This window comes from Ylistrum balloti, unplaced genomic scaffold, assembly GCF_031769215.1.
Source record: "Ylistrum balloti isolate Yb309-2 unplaced genomic scaffold, AGI_CSIRO_Ybal_v1 Utg370602, whole genome shotgun sequence".
NCBI classification, from domain to species: domain Eukaryota; kingdom Metazoa; phylum Mollusca; class Bivalvia; order Pectinida; family Pectinidae; genus Ylistrum; species Ylistrum balloti.
Window position 1 is genome coordinate 239,351 of NW_026782372.1, and position 24,412 is coordinate 263,762.

General features: G+C 32.4%; 2 protein-coding genes across 2 annotated transcripts in view; one reads left to right on the forward strand and one right to left on the reverse strand.

Annotated features, from left to right (window-relative positions):
* The window catches only part of LOC132556915 (unconventional myosin-Va-like), a 94,640-nt gene extending 75,602 nt beyond the window's left edge, over positions 1–19,038 (forward strand). Inside the window, exons 33-44 of the mRNA XM_060221372.1 lie at positions 3,015–3,135; positions 4,684–4,698; positions 8,283–8,360; positions 8,705–8,798; positions 9,099–9,248; positions 9,637–9,788; positions 10,155–10,244; positions 10,831–10,981; positions 11,291–11,427; positions 12,711–12,782; positions 13,681–13,938; positions 14,556–19,038. Coding sequence (XP_060077355.1) covers positions 3,015–3,135; positions 4,684–4,698; positions 8,283–8,360; positions 8,705–8,798; positions 9,099–9,248; positions 9,637–9,788; positions 10,155–10,244; positions 10,831–10,981; positions 11,291–11,427; positions 12,711–12,782; positions 13,681–13,938; positions 14,556–14,795 — 1,558 coding nt within the window. The 3' untranslated portion in view covers positions 14,796–19,038. The remainder of the gene's footprint in view (positions 1–3,014; positions 3,136–4,683; positions 4,699–8,282; positions 8,361–8,704; positions 8,799–9,098; positions 9,249–9,636; positions 9,789–10,154; positions 10,245–10,830; positions 10,982–11,290; positions 11,428–12,710; positions 12,783–13,680; positions 13,939–14,555) is intronic.
* A 1,293-nt stretch (positions 19,039–20,331) lies between these two features.
* LOC132556919 (U6 snRNA-associated Sm-like protein LSm7) lies at positions 20,332–23,215 on the reverse strand. The gene is made up of 4 exons (XM_060221375.1): positions 23,153–23,215; positions 22,525–22,633; positions 21,798–21,869; positions 20,332–21,261 (listed from the first exon to the last, which is right to left on the reverse strand). The coding sequence occupies exons 1-4, from the start codon at positions 23,177–23,179 to the stop codon at positions 21,122–21,124; spliced, it is 348 nt and encodes a 115-aa protein (XP_060077358.1). The 5' UTR covers positions 23,180–23,215; the 3' UTR covers positions 20,332–21,121.
* Between the last annotated feature and the right edge of the window lie 1,197 nt (positions 23,216–24,412).

The window sequence follows — 24,412 nt, forward strand, 5'->3', positions numbered from 1 at the left end:
ATTTGAAATAGAAGGAGTCCTTTTTAAAGATTTGGATCAGCTAAGGTCAAGAAAATCTGAAAACAGTGCTATAAATAGTCCTTTTGAAATCTCCGATGATTTGATTACGATTTCTTCAAACCCAGAGTATCAGATTTTTGAAATTGATGCCCTTAGTGCTAATTCTCATGGATGTTTTTCTCCAAATGATTGTGATGAAGATGAAAATTTATCAAAGGCTGAAAGCATATTGTGCAATAATAATGAAAGTACAATGACAAATTCAAATGTTGTAGCGGAAGAGATTCATTCTTCTTCAAACTACGACTTAACACTGAATGAATCATGTGACAGTGTGCCAAAGAATCAAAGTGGTTCAGATGTTTCATCTTCTCATATTGATTCAAACATTTCTATGACACAGATTCCTGTGAGTTCAAATATTTTTGAGGACGAGATCAACGAATCACCACCCCAATCTCCTCACTCATCGCATGGATTTAGTTTTACAAGACAAGTTTCTGTTGATTCTGTAGGTTCTGATTACTCGGAGAGAAATTCAGTTGAATCGAAGTCAACAGAAATATCAGAGACATGTATTTCTAAGGATCACGCAAATTCATCAATTTCGGTATCATCATCTCATCAAAACTCAAGCATTTTAAAGAGCCAGTTTATTGCTGGTGAAGACGAATCTCATGATGTTTTGAATTCTCAGTTTTCAACACTGACAAGCGTTTCAGACAACCACTTCTCTGACAATGCATTATCTGAAGATTACATTTCGGATGGTGAAGGTTCTTACGATAGTCCAGGACAAGATATGTACGAAAGTCCTCTTGAGGAACAGTCTCATCTCCTGTCCCGCAATAGTGAAATGGATTTGTCTGTCAATCATAACTTGTCACATTTACACCATGATTCAGAAAGTCACTTGACAGAAGTTGGTCACATGACCACAGTTAATCACATGACCACAGTTCATCACATGACACAAGACATAGTGGAATGTCAATACGATCACAAACAACAATTTGAATACATTGACACTGATTGTCAAACGTTTGACGATCAAGATTTAAATGAAAATGGGGATTTGCAATATTATGACTGTTACGCATCACAACCAAACAAGGGATCAGGATTACACCCTATCTCAGAAGAAGGAGAAGCTATCTTTTTGCCTGAGGGTCATTTTGAATACAATCCTGAAAACAATTATTTCTGTACTTGTGAAGAATGTATGAAAAATTTACGAATAGAAACAATTTCTACGTCTGATAAATCCACAATGTGTCCCGAGGAGCCCCCTTATGTTTTAATGTGTGAAATTTGTGAAGGGTAAGACTCTGGGCTAAAAAAAAATCATACCATTTGAAAATATTTTATTTTATAAATTTTCAAGTCATGGAGTGACAGGTCTGAAATGGGATTTATGTAAAACTTATTAAGATACAATCTTAAGTTTACTTTGATATAAATTTCGTCACATTAAAATTTTTTAAGTAAAAGATTTGAAAATAAATTAAAGAAATCATAACTTAAATTTAAGTGTTTTATGTAACAGAATTACAACTGAAGGAACAATTTAAAAACAAATTTACTGATAGAATTCAATTCTTAGTTAAATTTTAGAGAAGGAAGCAGAGAGTGGGAGTGTGTAGGGGGGGGGGGTGTGGAGTGGGGATGGGGGGAGGGGGGGCGGACAGAAGAAAGATTTGTACGGATATTTCTGAAAAAGTACAAGGAAAATTAATTGACATTTTAGGAATTTTCAGATTATTTCTGTGTAGAAATTCATGACAAATTTAGAATTTTTCTGTATTTATTTTAAATAACGGTAATTGGCTGAGCGTCTGCTTTTATGGTCATATTACCTTTTCAGCAGACAAGAAACAAAAGGAAAGCAAGTAGAATGGGGAAAGCAGTTAGTGAAAGTAGAGAGTGGGAGAAAGGGGACTAAGTAGGAGTAGTCTCCCTTCTATGTAGGTATATAATAGTTGATAGTGTGATGGACGATTTCGAAAAGATTGAGTTACGGTCACAGGTAATTAATATTTATCTCCAATAATGATAATAGCCTATTGACCAGTGTATAAGGATACCTGTATCACTAGGCTGACCGATCCATCCAATCAGTACAGATGTATCCTTACGTAATTAGCTCTCACACCTGTATAATCCAACGTGTGATAAAGGTGAAATTGACAACAGGTTTTAGCTGTCAGATCACAGTGGCTAGGCGGGGGGACATCACTGGGTCATTGGTATGTAACGATTCTGACAGGATATGTCCCTGATAGTGAATTATGCAGAATTTCAGGGTGGATTATTGGCTTTACTTCCTACATGCTTCCTCAGATATTTATCTTCATGACAAAAGAGTTACATACATACTATTAAGTTTGAAATTGATAACGCTGTTAAAAGTCTTTTAAAAAATGACAACTTTGGTCATAATGAGGTAATTGATAAATTAATGTAATAAACACAAATTAATAGAAAATTTTAATAACTAAAAGTATAATCCAGAGATGAAAGACCTCATGAAGGATTAGAATAGCATCTTAAAGAAAAGAAAAAGAAATCTGTTTTAAGCAGCTGGATTTGAGTTCAGTTGATATGTAAATCACTCGTTATTTTATATAAATGTTTATTTAAAATTAATAATTTAAAAAATATTTAAAAATGTATTTTTAACTGATAGAATTAAAATTTTCAAATGATCGAAGGATACAAATTTATCAGGAAAACTTTTTTAAAATAATGATATTTTAAACAAACTAGATGATTATTGTTTTAAAAAAGATTAACAATGAAGGGAGATAACTCATTTATGACAATGGCAGTGTGAAACAAATTTTAGTTTTATTTCAGTCTTTGTACTTTTGATGTGCCTACACAAAAATGACTTTTAAAAAAAAATTGCTATTGAAGGGAGATAACTCTATTTGGTGATAATGTTTCTTTTATAAATTTAACCTCACAGAGTCTCTAAAATGTTATTAGCATTAAAATGTCCTGTAATATTACAGGTTGTTAGAAAACCAACTTCAGAAAACAGAGAAAGACGGAAAGAAAAAGGAAGAAGAATTGAAAAAGGAGATTCGACAACTGAAGAAAGACAACGATGAGCAGCAGAAAGTTATCACCCAGGTAGGTGTTGTCATAATAATTACTGTGTTGGACAGACAGATAAATAAAACTGAAATCCTGGGATTAATTAGCGCTTGTGAACAAGACTAGAATATATAGATCTTAGTGGATAGATAACCTGTTTTGAAAAGAGATATTTCATTATTTTTATGAAATAAGAACATTTGAGTACTCAAATTTTCAAGGACAGTTTTCCTAGATAAGAAATGTGCAAATATCAAATTTAACTGACCATCACATCATAGTGTCTATATACATTTTGAGTGTTTTATAAGATGTACTAATTTGTGTATCATATATAAATATTATTGTGTTTATTATATTGTGTTTTCTAACAGTATTTTTCCATAAACGTAGATCAGGGATTTTCCCAATCTCTCATTTTCTATACGACTGAGAGGAAAATTCCATATGATAAAATTTTTCTCAATTTAACCAGACAATATGAAACATAAAACCTGCGTATGTGTATGGAAATTAAGGAGATTTAATTATTAACATTTTTTTTTTTTTAACAAATGAATTCTTCAGGTAAATGGGTTATTTCTGTTTGGGAAAGAATTCTGTTTTTATCTTCTGAGGAGGAAAATCCCTGTGTATATTATCTATATTAATACTTGTATATATACTGAGACAATTGTTTTGGTGAAGCTGTACATTTATCTGTAAAACTTACTGCAGTCAGTCTAGTATGATATTTGTATAAGCCGTCATTGAAGGTGGGGTGGGGAAGCGGGCGGTTTGGGGGTGGGGTGGGGAAGCGGGCGGTTTGGGGGTGGGGTGGGGCAGCGGGCGGTTGGTCTGAATACTTTAACTTTGACTGAAAGCTGGTAGGTTGGCTTATTTCACAGCATTTCACTGCAGTAATATAACATCTGTTGGCTTTTCTAATAAAACTGCAATAGATGTACGTGGGTGGGCTTATTAACAAACATGGGGTTATTGACAGAAAATATGGTTGATTCCCAAATCATTTACTATTTGAGTAAAATTTGAATAGATGTGGAACCAGAAATATGTGTGTGGGGTTAGGAGGGGAAGCAAAAATAAGTATTTTGAGTCATGATTGATCATAAGAGTAATTAAGGGGTATTGAGTCTTTGAAAAAAGGAAAAGAATAGAGTGACTGGTTACTGTAATAAAATATTATTTGTTTATGTTTACGTAAAAAAATGTTCATAATACTGTAAAATGTTTACATTTACTCACAAATAATTTAGCCTGTGTTATTTCTTATTACAATGTTGATAACTTACTGTATTATGGAAATTTCAAAATATGTATATCAAAAACTTGAGATATAGATACTCAAAATAAATAAAAAATTTTATAGTACATATTACCTGTTTGTCCTTTCATTACTAATTGTATTTTAGAAAAGTGGTTACTTAAAGATTATTTGTGACAGAGAAACAATTTAGAGTATTTACCTGTAAACGTTGTACCTGTCAATATTTATTACCTTTGACCATTTATTTATTTCCCTTGTCATTGTGTGTTTTGTTAGCCATTTATTTAGTAGTTGTTTTAATCTTTATTTTTTCACAGCGTAAAAAATCACATGTAGGTAGCTATTGTCTACATACTGTTTTGGAAGTCATGTAGAGTTACCTCCCCTTACACTATAACATGCCAATTTACTGACTGCATCACTCTTTTGCTTAAATAATCATTAAAAGTAGAGAGCTATTTTCCAATGTAAGAAATAAGTTGAAAAAGTCGTAGATTTTGATTGAAATTTAATTATTTACCAGAAATATTTATTAAATTAAGGGGAAATAACTCTGGATTTTTCAGATCAGTCACGATAGTCAAACCTTGTAAATTCTGTAATAACATTTTTCACTGTTTGAACATATTTTGCTTGTCAAATTTCAAAGCTACAATTAGTTTTCAACTTCTTGATTCATTTAGATTTTTTTTTTAAATCAAAGAGTGAAGTTCTTAAATATTTAAAACTTCTTTCAATTATCTCATAATCCTTTCCAGATCATTAACAATTATTAGAAAAAAAACTCTCAAAAAGTTATGGAATGACTGAAATAGATATGTGAAAACAAATATTTTTAATTTGATTTGATGTTTTAATGATATATGCTGCCTAGTTTGTGAAATATATTTTTTCCTAAACAGAAGTGGTCCAATATATTTTTATGGCAGCATTCCAAATATTGTTTGGTTTACACTTAGATTTTTGAAATAGTAATGATCTAAAAAAAGTGGAGATATTATGTTATTGCTGATTTTAATGATATGCAAGAAATTGTAATCACAGATTCTTATCATAATTTATAAGGTAACATACAGCCTTAACCTAAGATTATTGACTTGTGTGAAAACTGAGGGAAGAAAGGTTTTTAAACAAAGATAATGAAATATATTGGGTTCACAGAAATAAAGGAGAGATAATCCCAAACATTTTACTTTGATTAGGCAAAACACTCTTGGTCTGCTATTTATCATTTAGATATAGATATGTATATTTAGATATTATAGACAAATTTATTATCTTAAACCATAATTCTTTTAATATTCTTCACTGCAGTTTTCTTTGAAGCACAGAATGGCTATATCATAATATACACTAGCTTTTTATTCATATTTTAACTTTCATCTTTTCTCTTCTTTTGCATGATAATATACTTAAATAGATAACTTTTAATAAATTCTTCACTCAGTTACTTTATTCCGAAGGAAATAAAAATATGAATATTTCTTAAAATTATTAATGATCTAATTCTCTTGAAATTTGGTATTTAAACAGAAATCAAGGTTTCACTATCTGTGTAAAGGTTATTGAGTATAGTATATTCCATAATTCCATTTTCTGTTATGTATGTTCTGGTTGGTTAAAAGTTTAGAGGCCTATTTGGGGATTTTTTTTTAAAATTCCATTTTATAAGGAGATAAAAAAAATATGCAAGAAGATGGTACAAAGCAATCTGGTTATTTTTTTTTATGATAACAGAATGATAAAAATATGTTTTTCATTTCCAAATAGGCCTTGAATGCTCACTTTGCTAATGAATGGAGCTATACAGTTATATACGTATATGTTCTCTAGATCTGTGAATACCATGTATATAACATCTTGAGAACCTGAAATTCTGAGAAATAGTTTAATCAACTTGCTTAATTTCGTATTCGATAAAATTAAATTTTCAGAATTTTTTCATTATTGAAAGATATTTTGATAACAAATATATTAATATTCATTACATACCTGAAATGTTACCCAATCTGTGCTGTTATTTTTTTCTCTAGTAAAAGGTAAAATTACATGTCAGTTTGTTTGTTTTTTTCTGATAAATTCTCAATAGTTATTAAAATAAAATATTCGAACCATTTTCTTTTCTTTCAAAAAACTAGATATCTGTGTTTCATAAAACCGAAATATTTAAGATTTTGTATTTATCAAATTTAAACAAATACTTCACATGTTTATAAGATTTACAAAATAGATGCAAAAAGGTGCAAAGTAACAAAATTCCAATGATAAATATTTTTTTAAAATGTTTCTTCTGTTTGGTTTATACAAAAGTATTTTACAAAACAAATTTGAGGCATGTTTTAAACTTTAATCAAGAGAGCTTGTAAAAAAAATAGCATAAAAAAGGACGAATTTGTAATGAATGTAAGAAATTGTATTTTTGGTTTATGTATCAAACAAGATGTTGTATGCAGATAAGGTTCAATATTGATGTAAATGTATTGAATTATTGGTTGTCTGTTTGCTTACGTTAATATTAACCATGTTTTGCTCCAATATTAACCAAGATGATACAGTTATATTACTTATGTGTATATTCCACCATATTATGCTGCACTTTGGGTTGTGGTTCAGCTAATCAAATTTAGGAAAACAGTGCCATTTTTAATGTAGCTTTTAATTAAATTCCTCAAATATGAAAAAAATGTAGCTGAAAAAATTTCAATGTACATTGTACCTAGTAAAAATTTTTATTCAGTACTTAGCTGAAGTTAGTGTCCTTATAAAGGAAATAGATGTTTTCCAGTTATTTGAAACTTAAAGATCTATTTTTTGATCAATTTCTTGTAGATCATGGAATTGCCTTGATCAGTATTAGAATATTTTTGTTATCAAGCGTGTGTAGATGGATCATATTTAGGGCTAAAAGGATATTTTAGAAATGAACAATTGCTGAAATTTAATTTACAATGAAATGTGTTTTAGTGAAATTAGCATTTCATTGAAATGTTAGTATCTCGATACAATCTGGAACAAATTTGACATGATTGTTGTTATGACAAACATTATGTAGCCATGGTGATGAGAATACCCATAATGCATTTTTTCAGATTTGGTGATGGCCATCTGGGGCTGTGCATTTCATTTGAACAACTTCTAGGCGGACTTCTAAGAAAATAATTGATATACACAACTTTTTTGATATTTGCTTAAAGTGGTTGATATTTAATGTATTTTGAAGTTTAAAGCATGCAGACTTTCCTTAAAATGCTCAAAAGCATGTTGTTTCATATTTGAACTTTTTGAAAATTTCGCATGTTTTTTTTTTGTGAATTTTTGTTTAAATACATATTTTTGAAAAAGAAATTTATTGAAGAAATTGTGGGTTTTTTCCCCTCGCTAAATTACATTTTTAACATAGCAAATTTTAAAGAAATGGAATTCATGTTGATATTTCACAATTATGTACAAAACAGAAAAATATGTATTAAGAGAAGTACCAGATAATATGGTGACAAGAACTGTTAATGATGCACAATCTGTTGTAGACTGCGTTATTGTTGATTTGATAATCACGTGCTATGATAATAAGTCATAGAAACATAGACAGTTAACAATTCTTTGGTTAAGACTTTGAAATTTGAATTTAGATTTCAATTTGATGGCTAAATATTAAAAGGAAGTATTTTGGGGGGAAATTTGAATTTAGAATTCAGTCTGAAGATTGAATATTGAAAGTAAATATTTGGGATGAAATTTGAATTTTGAACTCAGTCTTAAAGGTAAATATTTAAAGCAAGCATTTTTTGGAATTTTTAATGGAAACTTTGAATAACAAAGTTTGAATTAAAGTTTGAAGACCATATAATTAAATGTTACAGATTACGTTTCATGATGAGTAGTAATTGTGATATAATGAGTTTGTTTTTGTTTACAGAATATCTCTCTATCTCCCGAGGCTAAGATCGAGGCAACAATGCAGCATGAGATCACGCGACTCACGTCAGAGAACCTGGTATTTAAACATTTACATTTTATTTTTATTTTGAAGTTCAAATTTGATTAAAAGAAACAAAAAAACGTTGAAAAAACATCTGTAACTTTAAATCTGAGGTAACATCCTTTAACAATCTAGTGAAATTAATACATTCTTTTTTTATATTTTTTTGTTAAATGGAGATTTTGATCACAGTCTCAGCGTACCTTAACATCAATGCAGCTTCGGTTCCACATCACTTTTATATGTTTTGAATTCTTCATCGTAAAATTGAATAAAAAAAGGAATAAAAAATTAGTTGCTATTAACCTTGTATTTTGCAAGATATGAAATGAAATAAACAATAATGTAACAAATTTCAGGACCTGAGAGAAACCATAGACAAGAATTCCGACCAGATGCGAAGACTAAAGAAAATGCTGAAGGTGTATGCTAAACGTCTGAAGGATGGCGAGGGTATGTATAAGTTATCTCCCTTGATCGTTATTTCTGTTACTTTATTTTTTTATTAAAATAAATGTAACACCCTTCTTTTCGAAGTTTAACATTTGAAATAACAAAAGTAAAAATAAATCTACATGATTTAATTCCAAACACAGTACAAATATAATTTTCTTGTCCATCACATGAATCAACCCTTTTCATCTAATTTGATCAGATTTATAGCTAATATATTGTAGAATGTGTTATAACTTACATTATCTCCTTCTTTTTGCAGTTTCTCACTTTTTCTTACATTGTAAATTTTTTTCACAGCTGCTGAAATAGCTGCAGAGCTGGAACAGGATGAGAATAAGGCTAGTGTGGACAATGTTGCCTCAATCAAACACAGAGAACGCATGTACATGGGAATGTTAGAGTATAAAAAGGAGGACGAGAATGTACTCATCAAAAATCTCATCATGGGTGAGTGCCGTAAATGTTTGTTATGTAACTAGTGCAGACAATGGTTATTTGGTGTCATCAATCTATGTGTACTTTAACATTGTGTCATCAGTTCTTGCGTACATTTGAATTTCATCAGTCCTGATGTGTCATCAGATTGAGTGTACCATTTCTTCCTTTATGTCACCCATTGTTATTTTCCTGTTAAAAGAGTCATAAGTTTTCGTGTATTTTTACTGGTGTCAGCAATTTTCGTGGATCTGTACCTAATGTGTTCAACAATTATTTTGTAGAATAGTTAAATTTCTCTAACAACCAATTAAAAGATTTTTTAATTGGGAACTCTAATGAAAGAAAGTACTGGATAATTCATTTTCTCAGACTATTTTGAAATCTTGCTGGGTTGTAGACCTGAAGCCAAAAGTTGCTGCAGGTCTTTTGCCTGGTCTACCAGCGTATGTCCTGTTTATGTGTGTACGACACACAGACTACATCAATGATGATGAAAAGGTCCGCTCTCTCCTCACCAACTCAATAAACAGTGTACGAAAGTGTGTCAAGGTAGGTAACTCTAAACCTTGTGCTGGAAAAGTGTACAGCAGAATTAGATTAAAGTTATAAAATAGTAAATTTTCATTGAACTTTAATTTAATGGTTTTTCCATTAAAAAAAATTGTGAACTCTAAATTTTATCGAAAAATAATACCTATAAAAGGCTTTGAGTTTGGTTAGTTTGGCTCCAAAATAATAGTTTGGGATGAAATTAAATCTGTATTATTTTTCACATTTTCCTTGGCCGTTTGTGTGGACTACTGAATATTATGATTTTAGGAGTGTAGAAACCGGCATTTGTCTTTCTTGCAACAACATGAACCGTTATTTTACATAACAAAACAGGTCTGATATTGATGTATGCTTTTTATGCAGAAACATCATGGTGACCTTGACCGTGTGACCTTATGGCTAGCCAATACCTGTCGTCTATTACACACACTCAAGCAGTACAGCGGAGAAAAGGTAAGAAATGAAGTCTTACTTATATATACCTGGGTATGTATCCTTCGCCAAGTCCAGACTGGACAAATTCAATGTTAGAGGACTTATTACATGACAAAGAAGGAAAATATGTTTGTAATTTTTTGCCGAGCCAAAAATGAAAACAATGATATATAATTTTACTGTAAGGATTGGATTACTGCAATGTGTCTTGTATACTTGTACTGAAAATGGACCTACATTTTAAAATGATATCTGTTTGAATTGAAAACGGCTATATATAGTCATGTTACTAGGATTGTGAATATTGCATTGTATCTTAAATACTTGTACTGGAGATGGACTTTTGTTTCTATTTGAGTTGAAAACAGTGTAAAATTAATCAAAGTGGAAGTAAGAGTAATAATGAAATATTATCATTAAAAATTATTAAAAATAATAATAAAATAAAGACCACCTGTCTATAAAGACCAGTTTTTTTTATTTCCCTATGAGCGGTCTTTATATACAGGTTTGACTGTAATATAATAAAAGAAATAATAAAAAAAGGAAATGAAAAATAAGAATGGCATCCATTGTTAATTTTCACAATATTTGATATCATCAGGCGTTCCAGTCGGACAACAATACACGTCAGAACGAACACTGCCTACGGAACTTTGACCTGTCTGAGTATCGGCAGGTGTTCAGTGATCTCGCAGTCTGGATATATCAGACCCTAATCAAACTGATGGAGGAGACCATACAGCCGATGATCGGTATATATTACACAGAATCTGATACAATATCATAAATATAACCTTAACAAAACAAATAACAAAGTCATTTAAATGAGATCAAAGGTATTTGTGTCACCTGGTAACCTTGTGGGTTTTCTCCAGGTTCTCTGGTTTTCTCCACCACTTTTGTACTTCTAACCAAGCTAAAAAGAGTGATTTGTATAAGTTCAAATAATCTTTTATTCAGCTTGATATCAAGAATTTAAAAATGAAATAATTTTAGGTATAAGACAAGGTTTATTACCAGTCATGGGCTTATTTGGGTAACAAGATATTTTTTTCCTTTAGTGGCTGCGGTGCTGGAACATGAGGCCATCGCTGGACTCACGGCAAGTAAACCTTCAGGAATGAGAGGACGGTCGTCCAGTACTGCCACAGACCCAGACGATGTGAAGGAACTCTCCCTTGACTCTCTCATGAAAGCTGTAAGTGTTATAAATAACGCGAAACACAACATTAATGTGGTCAGTTTATGTGATCAACATATATTTTCTGTCAAGATTTATAAGCTATTAGGCTATATTAAACATATTACTTCTATTTGAAAGTTGTTGACTGCTGGCATTTCCGAGGCTGTAGTATTTAAATTATCTATCTCATCCGAGGACTCCAAAATAAATTTCTATTGATGGTGAAGTTTCTTGTCCATTATCTAAATTCTAAGCAAATTATTACTGTGTAATGAGATATTTTACTGAAATAGTCTTAAACAAAACCTGGAGTCCTGGGGATGAGAAAGATATTTTACTGAAATAGTCCTAAACAAAACCTGGAGTCCTGGGGTGTGAAATGTGTTTTACTGAAATAGTCCTAAACAAAACCTGGAGTCCTGGGGTGTGAAATGTGTTTTACTGAAATAGTTCTAAACAAAACCTGGAGTCCTGGGGTGTGAAATGTGTTTTACTGAAATAGTCCTAAACAAAACCTGGAGTCCTGGGGTGTGAAATGTGTTTTACTGAAATAGTTCTAAACAAAACCTGGAGTCCTGGGGTGTGAAATGTGTTTTACTGAAATAGTCCTAAACAAAACCTGGAGTCCTGGGGTGTGAAATGTGTTTTACTGAAATAGTCCTAAACAAAACCCGGAGTCCTGGGGATGAGAAAGATATTTTACTGAAATAGTCCTAAACAAAACCTGGAGTCCTGGGGTGTGACATGTGTTTTACTGAAATAGTCCTAAACAAAACCTGGAGTCCTGGGGATGAGAAAGATATTTTACTGAAATAGTCCTAAACAAAACCTGGAGTCCTGGGGTGTGAAATGTGTTTTACTGAAATAGTCCTAAACAAAACCTGGAGTCCTGGGGTGTGAAATGTGTTTTACTGAAATAGTCCTAAACAAAACCTGGAGTCCTGGGGTGTGAAATGTGTTTTACTGAAATAGTCCTAAACAAAACCTGGAGTCCTGGGGTGTGGATAGATTTTTTTACTGGAATAAGGTTACAAGAAAATAATGGCTTGTATTTTAGCAAACAGAAATATATATGTGTGGGCTTATTTCCAGACAGGGACTTATCACCTGAAAAATATAGTAATACTCTCTGCAGATACTACCTCTGTAAAGAGACCAGGTACTTTATCTGTATCTTTATGAAAATCAGTGAATGTTTTATCTTCATTATCAAACTCCAGGGTTGTGTTTGGGTCGCTATCCCTATATTCTTTTATTTTATGTACAATGTTATGGAATTTTGTAAATTTTGTTTCCAGATGAACAAGTACAGCCAAGTATTAACCCAACATGCTGTTGATCCTGAGCTTGTCAAGCAAATCTTCAGACAGGTAAATTGAATAAATATCCCACTATTTACTAAAACTGTAAAACATGGAGTCTGTTTTTATTCAATATTCACGATTTTTCCAGCATTTAGAATAGTACCAACTTTTGATGAATTTCAGCAACATGAATTCAAAAATATATCTTCATTCAAAATAAATCACTGTATAGGAGGGATCAATATCGATAAGTAAACTATTGTAATTTTTAGGTCATCTGACCGAAGGTTCTGATGACCTATTGCGATCACCTTTTGTCCGGCGTCGTCCGGCATAAACATTTTCAACTTCTTCTCAAGTTCTACATGTCTCATTGAGCTGAAACTTACCTGACATGATCGTGACATGATCCTGACCAAAGTTTGTTAATTTCGGGTTGGTCCGAAATCCAACATGGCCGCCATCTTGAAAACACTTTTTCTACTTCTTCTCAAGTTCAAAATTTGAAATCTTGTATTTTATGTCAGATGACCGTTAAAGCCCATGGGCCTCTTGTTTTTTCTTATTTATCATTTGAAAAGTCAGTCCTTCTGGAAAAGTAATTTATAAAAGCTCCTCTTAAGGATGTTTTTTAAAAAGAAGTCAAAATACATACTTTGTATGTTTGAATTCTGATAACATTATAGCTAGAAAGTCAACGAATAAAAACACAATGTAACTATGAACATTCCTCAGAGTAACCATGTGAATCTCCGAAAAAACTACTCAATGTTTATGAAAAGCAGCCATCATGATAATTTGCATAAGTCTTAAAATTAAGAAAACATTTTTTTTCCTTTTGGCAAAAGTTTTGTGAATGTAAATACCATTGCACAAAACAATTAAAAACTGCATTTTTTTGTAATTTAACGTATTTTCTGATATTTGATCTGTCCTAATACTTTATTTTTATATTCCTGTCTAGCTCTACTACTTTATATGTGCGGGTGCCCTTAACAACCTGTTGCTAAGGAAGGACATGTGTAATTGGTCGAAGGGAATGCAGATCCGTTACAACCTTAGTCATCTAGAACAATGGCTACGCGACAACAAACTACATGAAGTAGGAGCCCAGGTTACCATGGAACCCATCATCCAAGCATCACAGCTTCTACAGGCGAGAAAAACTGTCGCCGATGTGGACAGTATCTGTGAGATGTGCTCCAAACTCACAACAGCTCAGGTGAATTTTCTTAAAATTTTAGTTAAATTGCATTTTTTATCGCTAATAAATAATTTATTCATCGACGCATATAACCATAGTTTGATTCTCGTAACGAACATGAACAGGTATGGAGTCTTCTGACCAGGAGGGTTTTTTCTAGGTAATCTGATTTCCTCCCACTATAATGCCTCATATGTTTCAATATGGGCCAACATGAGTGATGAATACATATTTAAATAAATTGCTTTATAATCTTAGTTTTAATTTCATATTTTACGGACAAAAATTTTATTTATCAATATGAATGATGCTACAGAAAACACAAATGGGGTAAAAAACTCGCATAGAAATTTTGTAATGGACAAAGTATAGGTTGAGTAATGAATTAAATTACATCATACGAATACTTGTCCTCCTGGGACTCGTCATTGATGTCAGGTGCCGAGGATGAAAATCTTAAACGAGAATTTTTGAAAATTAGAATTGCTAAAACAAATGTAAAGATGAGATATTGAGGGGGAAGTGATGCACATACCCAAACATTTCCGTAAATTTAACATATTTGAATTCTTTAAAAGAAACCCCAAAAATAAGGTCTTTGCATTTTAACTGTATTACGATTTTTTATTTTTCAGATTGTGAAAATTTTAAATCTCTACACACCAGTAGATGAATTTGAGGAGCGTGTACCAATTCCATTCATCCGCGAAATTCAGAAAAAGTTGAAAGCACGACCACAAGATTCGGATAATACACTTCTAATGGACACAAAATTCTCGTATCCTGTCACATTCCCATTCAATCCATCAAGCATCGCCATGGAAACAGTGGAAGTTCCTCAAACCCTCCATCTTGGTTTCCTCACCCGTGTGTGATTTTAGTCAATTTAGTCGCTTACTTTAATTTATTGAACAGATGTGTCATATGTTTGTTTTTATAGTATCTGTGTTCCTGTTCCGTATCATAGAAAAACACTTTTTAGTTTTTTGCGTCATCGGGAATCACAGTAAAAAATCAGTATAAGATGCTCTCATGCTTATGAAAACTGCACACTGTAAAACCTGTCTTTACCGACTAAATAATTCAATGTCCTCAAATAGAGAATAGTGGAATAATTATTAGAATGTTAGAATTTTATGTCCTTGATAGTTTCTCTCTATTTAACAATTTCAACAATTTTCCTTACTTTAAATTTCACAAATTTTTTATATGAATCTGGAAATATATACAGTCATTCTGCATGAGATGTGGCACCCAGATTTAAATACAATTTGGGCTAACTTATAGATTTATTTGTGATTTTATTGGGAAATTTGTTTTAGAACTTTTTCCTGAAGTTTAGAAATCAGATTCTGTTCACAGATTTGCATTTTGATTTTAATAATAAAAAAGAAAAAACCCCAAAAATGTAAAATATCAGAAAACTCAACATTAACCTAAGTGAGGAATCAGTTTTTGAAGGTTTCTTGATAGTAAAGGGTCGTTTTAGACAGGTTGCACAATGTAAGTTTGTCATCAAGTTTTTTTTGTCTTATTATTAAAACTCCATTTTGTTGTACATATGTTTTCTAGACTTGGTCTATAACTGTTACTGTTAATGTCAGGTTTTCTCGTTACGTTTTAAACATCTGTATATAAAACATTATTCCTATACAGAAGTAGTAAAATTATATAGAATTAATGTTAAATTATCTGGCAATAAGCCAAAGTCTGGTAGTCAGCCCACCTATACATATATATATTGCTGTTATAGGAAAATGGAAAATAGTTCTATTTCATTTTTCTGTAATAAGTCAAACCCTGGCTTTGCTGTCAATCATCAAGTGTAAATTTATATCTAATGCTAATTTCTGGAATAGGTTTACTGATGTTGCTTTCTGTGTATTGGTAATGAAAAATAAATGAAATATGACAAATTAGGTTATGCACTTTAATATTATTTGACATTTTTCACACAATTTGTAATTTTAATTCATTTTTCTGGCCAGTCAGGAGTTCTTTTGAAACTTTGTAAAAGTCTTTTTTTTCCATATTTTTTTTTTACGATTTCATGCTAAGATTGAAGCAGAAAGGAATGCATGAGATAGTCATGTTTCATGGTGAACTGTACTTAATTTTCACAATATTTTAAACACTTTTAAAGATGGCAGAAAGTGAATTCTCGCTACCTTCCCTTATCATTAAACAATTGGCATCCATGTTTTCTCCACAAATATTGGATTTCATCAATTTACTATTTATTAACACAAATTTCATTATTATAAATTTGTAGATTTTTACAAATTTGCTAGAGTTAATTTCTCCCAAATGCAAGCAATGGAAAAAGAGGAGTGTAATATTTTTAGAATATCGAATACGCTGTGTTCCTCAACTGCCAGTTTGTAAATGGTGTTGATTTCTTGGGTTGTGAAATTTTACTTGAATAAGCTCAATGATGACAAGTTATTTACACATGAAAGGAAGTTTGTGTGAACTTTGTTATGTATAATTCTTGATAATTCATTTCGTCCATCTACTTACTATCTTAATTATTAAAGATTTGTTAGCGTATGAATGGTGTTTGACCATTATGTTATCAAATTACACAACTGTTATATAAATGTTATTTCCAGACTTTTGTCTCAGTTATCTCCCTTTGGTCTTGTGATTACCAGTAAGCGTTTATAATGCAGACTGAACTATATTGTTGCCATTTACGTAGAATGTAAGAGATGTGGCCCTTTTGGTGCCCTTCTCCCCTATAAGCAGTGACTTTATCATATCTGCTAATTTGAGTCTTTATTCTCCTGTATCGCACGACAGAAAATTTAATTTGAAACTTACTGTGAACCATTTTTATAACATTCAGTTTCGTTGACATAGAAAAAAATCTTGTCTGTCATGTTTTTTTTTTCCCTAAGTTAACTCAAAATTTGAAGCAAAAACATATTTCTATTTTCTTTATGTACTCCATTTTTTCAAGATATTACTTTTGGCAATTTTGCGTTGTCCTGAAAAATAGCAAAAGGCAGAACTCCCTGAAAATAACTTCTTTGATCGTATATAACGAGGACAAATTCGAGGGAATTCATTTTTTTTTATGTTTCATTTTATTACCAATATATATGTTCATTATCTTTGAATCCTGTTTTGTTTCGGACTTAAGATTTATATTGGACTGTTGAAGCCAAATGAAAATGGCAAAGCCTGAAAATGGCAAATCCTCTTCTACATATACACAATTGATACAAAAAATAATAAAATTGTGTTTTTTTTTTTTTTCTTACTTTTTTCATAAAATGTAAACATGTGATGCATCTTATCTACATTTATAACATACGTACACTGTTTATATTTCTTATTGCTTATAAACATTATTTTGATATCAGTTTATCATTTTGAATATGGATGTAAATGATGATTAATATTTAAATGGACCAAATGTAACTTTAAAAGAGGCACCGTCTTCCACACACACACACAGTGGCATTATCGAAACGACTCAAGTTTTTTTAACAAGCGTGATTTTATCCTTCTGTAAATAACATTTAACTATCAATAGAAACACTTGCCCATTCTTTCTACACTACTCCATCTTGTTTTTTTCTACGGGAAGTCTTGATTTGTAATCAGACCTGAGAATTTCCTGTTGCTTTGAACTTGGTCTTGAATATTCGAGTTGGGCAATTACATTTGGTATAAGGTATGCCCAACTGTTATTTGTTCAGTGTACAGAATATAGTTACGCTTCCCTTTAGAATATGAACCCACCTGTAACTAATATGACTTAAAAGGTAAACACGACAGGTAATTTTGGTCAGACTACAAACTATCTGTAGTTAACAATAATTAACACTCTTCCAATGCACTTGATGACTTAAAAAGACATTAAGACGGAATATTTAACTTTTTTTAATACATGGATGGAATTTTCTTAGAAAATTTACCGATCATCTTTGTACACTAGATTAGTAATTTTGGTGCACTGTTCTATAAAGGGATATTTACAAAGAGGATACAAGTCTTGGAAATGTCCGCCAGGATTTGTTTAGACTTGTGAAAACCTTGCAATAGTTTAACAATACGGGATATAGATATAGATATATGTTATTGTTTATGCAGCATGTTTTGAAGTATTTGTAGCATCGCATCAATTTGTGTTTTGTATGCAAGTAATTTGTAAGTAAAAGTTTTATTTTTTTAATTATTAATGAACTAGGCTTGTGTTTGAATGCTTTTCGGATACCAGTTCTCCTGTTTCTGGTTATATTTATATATTGCATCTAAAAATGGGTTTAAAATAATGGATTATTGTGCATCGTTTCGATGTTTTGAGAATAAAATCTTGCCAAGTACTAATTTTTTATAAGATACTTTCCACAAATTATGTGAACAATTTAAAAATCTACCAGATCTTAAATTATTACTCTCATTACATGTCCGACGTTGGATTGCATGCAATATGGCCGAGTAGGAAAAATTGTCCAATCATATGCTTTTATCCATTTCTTTTAATAAAGATGATTTGGTAAGTGCTTAATTTCAAAATCTATATATGAACAGTTCTTATAATTTGTAAAGTTCATCGATATATGTATATGAATCCTTGTGAATGATGTTTTTTTTTCTCATATATGTCGGAGGCAGTTTTGAGGAAAAGTCGTTTTGAAAATTGTGTTGCAATTGATAGAAAAGATATGAATGTTTTACTCCTATATGAGGGAATTTCTCAAAATGACTTGTGATAAGGGGGTCATCTCAAAATGATTGAGATATTGATAATTGGGTTTGTCTCAAAATGACTGAGGTAAAAGAGGGGTCGTCTCAAAATTTTATATGAAAATGAATGTCTCGAAGAGAATTATCATTTCTATGCGAGGTCTTTAAGACATAAGTAAATAAACAAACATTGAGTAGCAGATTTAGGATTGTCTCAAATATATTATAATCCCTTATTATGTCTTTAGAAAGATGTATTAGGATAATGTATGTAATAGGTACATGTGATACACACTGCACGTTATTTAGAAAATCCTCCGTTTGTTGACGTGCCTCTGTTGTGGGGAACGCTTGTTGTGTTTTCTCTTGTATCATTCCAATGTGATAGCTGGAACTATTAAATATGTGATCAGGCAAAAATTGTCTTGTGATTATTTTTTTTCATGACATTCTACGGAGATTATTTCACATGTGTAATAGGAAGGAGATATAAAAACCTCCCTGCCACGGATGGGGTTCGAACTAGCGACCCTTCAGTCTGTAGCCATACACTCTACAGCTCTACTAAAAATAAATTCTAACTAACCAAGGCTGATAAGGTCACCTGTACTCTAGACTTCAACACTACTCCCTCCTTCACAAAGTATTCGACCCCCAAGACTATAGCTTCTATCGTTTGAGTGATCAACGACACCAAATCTGTAATAGAAAGGAGTAATGAAAAACACCCTCCCATCACTTGGGTTTGAACTAGCTTCAATCTTCAATCTCTAGTCTGACTTTTCTATGCCCAATTAAAGGGAAATCCCCATTAGCTGAGGCTATTAAGGGGACCTGTTCTCTCATGCAAGTGCATATCACGAGACAAACTAAAATACTTTGATATTATGTCTCGCTAGTAATATACTAGCTGCTAACAACATACCCTGTACCCCAACTGTTACACTGTGAGATTTGTAAAGCAGTAGGCAGTAAACAATTTGAAATTATGTCAAGTTAAGGTTGTACTCACTAAATGCACATAAATTTCACTCACACATGATCTTTTTAAACATGTTACACACATGTCAAAACATACCTTAACTAGTGGAAATAACCGTGTCTACACTATGTCCATCAACACGTCTATGTCCGTCAAAATGTCTATGTCCGTCGACACGTCTATGTCCATCAACACGTCTATGCCCATCGACACGTCTATGTCCTGCAACACGTCTATGTCCGTCAACACGTCTATGCCTGTTGACACGTCTATGTCCGTCAACATGTCTATGCCTGTCAATTTTCTTATTGTTGAGCTTCCACATGCTGTCACGGGGATGCCAAAAAGTGCACTGATTACGACCAAACCTCTGACACTGGAGAAGATCTGGGGGCCCATTATAAGCCATGATATGGGGGTATAACAACTGATCCCGTGATAAAGTGATGTAACAGGACATACTGGTCTAGATTATGTTTAAGATGATCTGGAGTGATTGTGTAAAAGGTCCAGTATAAAGCTGATTCACCGAACCACACACTATAAAGGGATTTTCCCAAGATGATTCAAAGTTTTCATTTTTGACATTACACATGTATCTTCTACTGATTGTGTTTTAGAAAGCCAGAAAGTCCAAAACAGCAAAAAATAGACGGCCTTGATGGTAACAAACTATACAGTAAACAGTTAAACAGAAACTTTAATAAAATAAAGTGAAAAAAAACAATAGAGTCCTTTCATTCTTTATTCACGTTTTCAACACTTACAATCAACATCCTCATCCATTTATATAGAGTCCAAACATCTCTCACACCATACTCTTACACTTCATACTTCATGGTAAGTACAAACATCATATCAGCACTTTCTCTGTTGACATAAAAATTCATCAATTCCTTCAATACAATTTTTCAAACTGATCAAAAACAGGTTCTAACACTGATACAGAACTCTGCACCATCAGATGGTATTGACAAGAGACCTTAAAAACCTGTCTCACTCACTTACTGATCCTTCAGGAGTCGGTTTTTATATTGGGCAAATTTTACTGATATTTATCCTTGCAAAAAGCTTTTAAAAATCATGACCTCGACCTCTTGGTTCTAAATAAGTTGTTGCAGATTTTAACAAATTTGACCTCTAAAGAAGGTCAAGGTCTTTCAATAGAATAAACTTGATAGCACATTTTCCCTGCTAGATACTGGCTAAAATTGAAATCATGGTTGATAAGAAAAAATTGTTTTTTTTTTGCTATAGTTCACAATGGACAAGCGAAACATTTTACCATAACATAGGTAATTATCATTTACCATTTGGACAGGTAAATTCAAGAAATGCAATATTGAGTATCACTGTGTTTGAAGGAAACAAGAAACTCTTGGATGTCATTTTTCAATGTTTCACATTAAAGATGATTTTTGAGAAAATATGATATTTTCCACCCTGAACTTTGAAAAAATTCTCAAAGTAAAGTGTATATAACAAGTTTATGCCTGAAGAACATTTTGTGAAGTCTAGCTTTCATCCTTCTTGTTGGACAAAAGGATTAGCGATGGCCTCCATTCCTTCAGATGGACAAATCAAGACAACTGACGTCCCTCGACATACTACCAGTCCAAGATGGCGTGTGTCCTCTGTCAACTTGAAGGGATCATCAGGATCTAAAAACAGTAACAAAAAGTTGAAATTAAAGCATAAAAATAGCAGTCATTTTCAGCTTTTAGTGACCCCGGAGGTCACATACAGGTTAACCTCATCACTGCTAATATGGTTAGTGTTGCTAGCAAACTTGAGTCATTCAAAATATCTATAAATGCCATTGGAAGAGTGTTAGTGTTAACTTAGAATTTAATAGTTTGAGAACAAATTTTGATACAAAATATTAGCCAACTTACCCAGCTGTATTATATTTAGGCAGAACAAAAAGTATTTTCTGTTTCTAGCCAACTTACCCAGCTGTATTATCTTTAGGCAGAACAAAAAGTATTTTCTGTTTCTGGTAACCTTATTAAATTTAATATTTTGTGTCTTTCATAAATGTATTTAGACAATTTTTAAGAAAGCACTGCTTATATCAAGATTACTCTCCTATATAAACCATATGAAATTATCGGCTAAAATAAAAGAATCTACCTACTTGATACAGGAAAAACCATCATTATTTTGTTTGTCCTAACTAGTGAAGTTTACTCCATACCTCTGAGATATTCTGTTGTTCCATCCAGTACAAGGTTCAACAAGGGATCATAACCTTTTAACACTCCGCTGGCTGTAACATATAATGTGACAACAAAGTAAATGATAATTAACTGAAGTAATCTAATAGAGAGATAGTGAAATATTTACATATCATCTTATTTTAAGATGCTAGCGACACTACATTAGAAGAAAGTATAGATAATAGCCACACATGGGATTATAGCATGTGCAAGGGAAAAAAAGGAAAAAATTGACACATGCTAGCAGTTGTAAAGCTGTGACATAATTTCAAAGTCAAATCAGTGCAAGCAATTTTTTTCATGATTTTTTCATTGATATCAGAACACCATTTTCCAATTTTTCATGAGTCCTATAACTAAGAAATGTAGCAAGTCCTCAAAATTTAAGTGAGTCCCATAGAAAACTCATGGGTAAGGACTCAAATATCCGAGTCCCAAAAATTACTAAGTGTTGTTCATTGCCAATAAATTGCCAAAGCTTGCCCCGATTAGTTTTATATTAAATTGATTGTAAATAGACCTACTTGACAATCATACTGCCCTCACTCCACATGGTTTTGACATGATTGATAAATTATCGTCAGACTTTGACTGATATTTAAAAAATATTTATCTCAAGTTTAGTATTCAGAAAATACATTTTGTAATTTCGTTAATTCATAAATGTTTGGCTTCTTCAACACTCAGGAGATAAATCTTAGTTACCCTCTCGTCCGCCGCTGAATTTGACTCGGATTGGTTTGTCAAGATATTTTGACAGATCTAAGATTGTTTCTTTCTTCTTCTTTTCTCTGTCCTTATCTTTATCTCCAGTCTGAAGAAAAAAAAAGTAAAATACATCATTAGTTTGGAAATTAAAATATGTCTGAACAGCAATTTGACTTGAATATTCAGTTATGAGACAGTAAGGATTTATCATATTAGCTAAGAAAACACGGTTGGATCCGGTGCATCCTCTATTCAACCTGATGAAACAGAATTCATCATTCTGACGTAGAAAACACTGAAGTAATATGAGTTGCTGACCAGAACAAAATTTTGATTAAGCATAAACTGTGCGGTCTTCTGATCGGATAGAAATGTACTTCTGATCAGAGAGAAAAATATGCTCTTATCAATTTCCCATGCTCGATATTAACAATCTAGTATCAAAATATAGCAACGAAGGCTATGTGTAAGGGGGATTCAATTCTTTTACCGGCGTCCGAACAACAACACTCCAAATGTACACGCATTGTATTCAAATCAGAAGTTTCAGAAATGGGGTATCACGATAGAGTGATGTAAACTAACGTAAAATGTTAGTACTTGTCCGGGAATATTGTTGTCTTACCTGTTGTTGTTTTGGTAATTGAGACATTCTCTGTTTCAAAACGCACGCCTTTCGACACCGGAAGTTAATTTAAAGGGGAGCTACTCCAAAATATGGGATTAGGTAAAGTAGGGACCGGGCTAGGACCGGATCCACAGTACAGTGTTGTCTGTAATTTTCTTTCTTATACATAGCTTATTTGGCAATAGTAACAATTTCCATAATAGTAACAAAATCCGGAATAGTGACAATGTCCAGAATAATGACAATGTCCGGAATAGTGGTTCGATCTCCAGAATATTGACAATGTCTAGTATAGTAACAATGTCCACAACAGATACAATGTCCGGAATAGAGATAATGTCTAGATTATTGACAATGTCCGGAATAGTGACTATGTCCAGAATAGTCACAATGTTCGGAATAGTGACAATGTCTATAAAAGTGACAATATCCAGAATAGTAACAATGTCCGGAATAGTGATAATGTCCAGAATAGTGACAATGTCCAGAATAGTGACAATTTCCGGAACAGTGACAATGTCCGGAATAGAAACAATGTCTAGAATAGTGGCAATGTCCAGAATAGTCACAATGTCCGGAATAGAGACAATGTCTAGAATAGTGTCAATGTTCAGAATAGTAACACTGTCCTGAATCGTGACAATGTTCGGAACAGTGGTGCGATCTTCAGAATATTGACAATGTCTAGTATAGTAACAATGTCCACAACAGAAACAATGTCCGGAATAGAGACAATGTCTAGATTATTGACAATGTCCGGGATAGAGACAATGTCTAGATTAGTGTAAATGTCCAGAAAAGTCACAATGTCCGGAATAATGACAATGTCCGGAACAGTGGGGCAATCTCCAGAATATTGACAATGTCCGGAATTGTGACAATGTCCGGAATTGTGACAATGTCCGGAATAGAGACAATGTCCAGAATAGTGACAATGTCCGGAATTGTGACAATGTCCGGAATAGTCACAATGTCCATAATAGTGACAATATCCAGAATAGTAACAATGTCCGGAATAGTGATAATGTCCAGAATAGTGACAATGTCCGTCCGGAACATGTCCGGAATAGAAACAATGTCTAGAATAGTGGCAATGTCCAGTGTAACACTGTCCTGAATGTGTCCGGAATTGTGACAATGTCCGGAATAGAGACAATGTCCATAATAGTGACAATGTCCGGAATTGTGACAATGTCCGGAATAGTGACAATGTCCAGAATAGTGACAATGTCCAGAATAGTGACAATGTCCGGAATT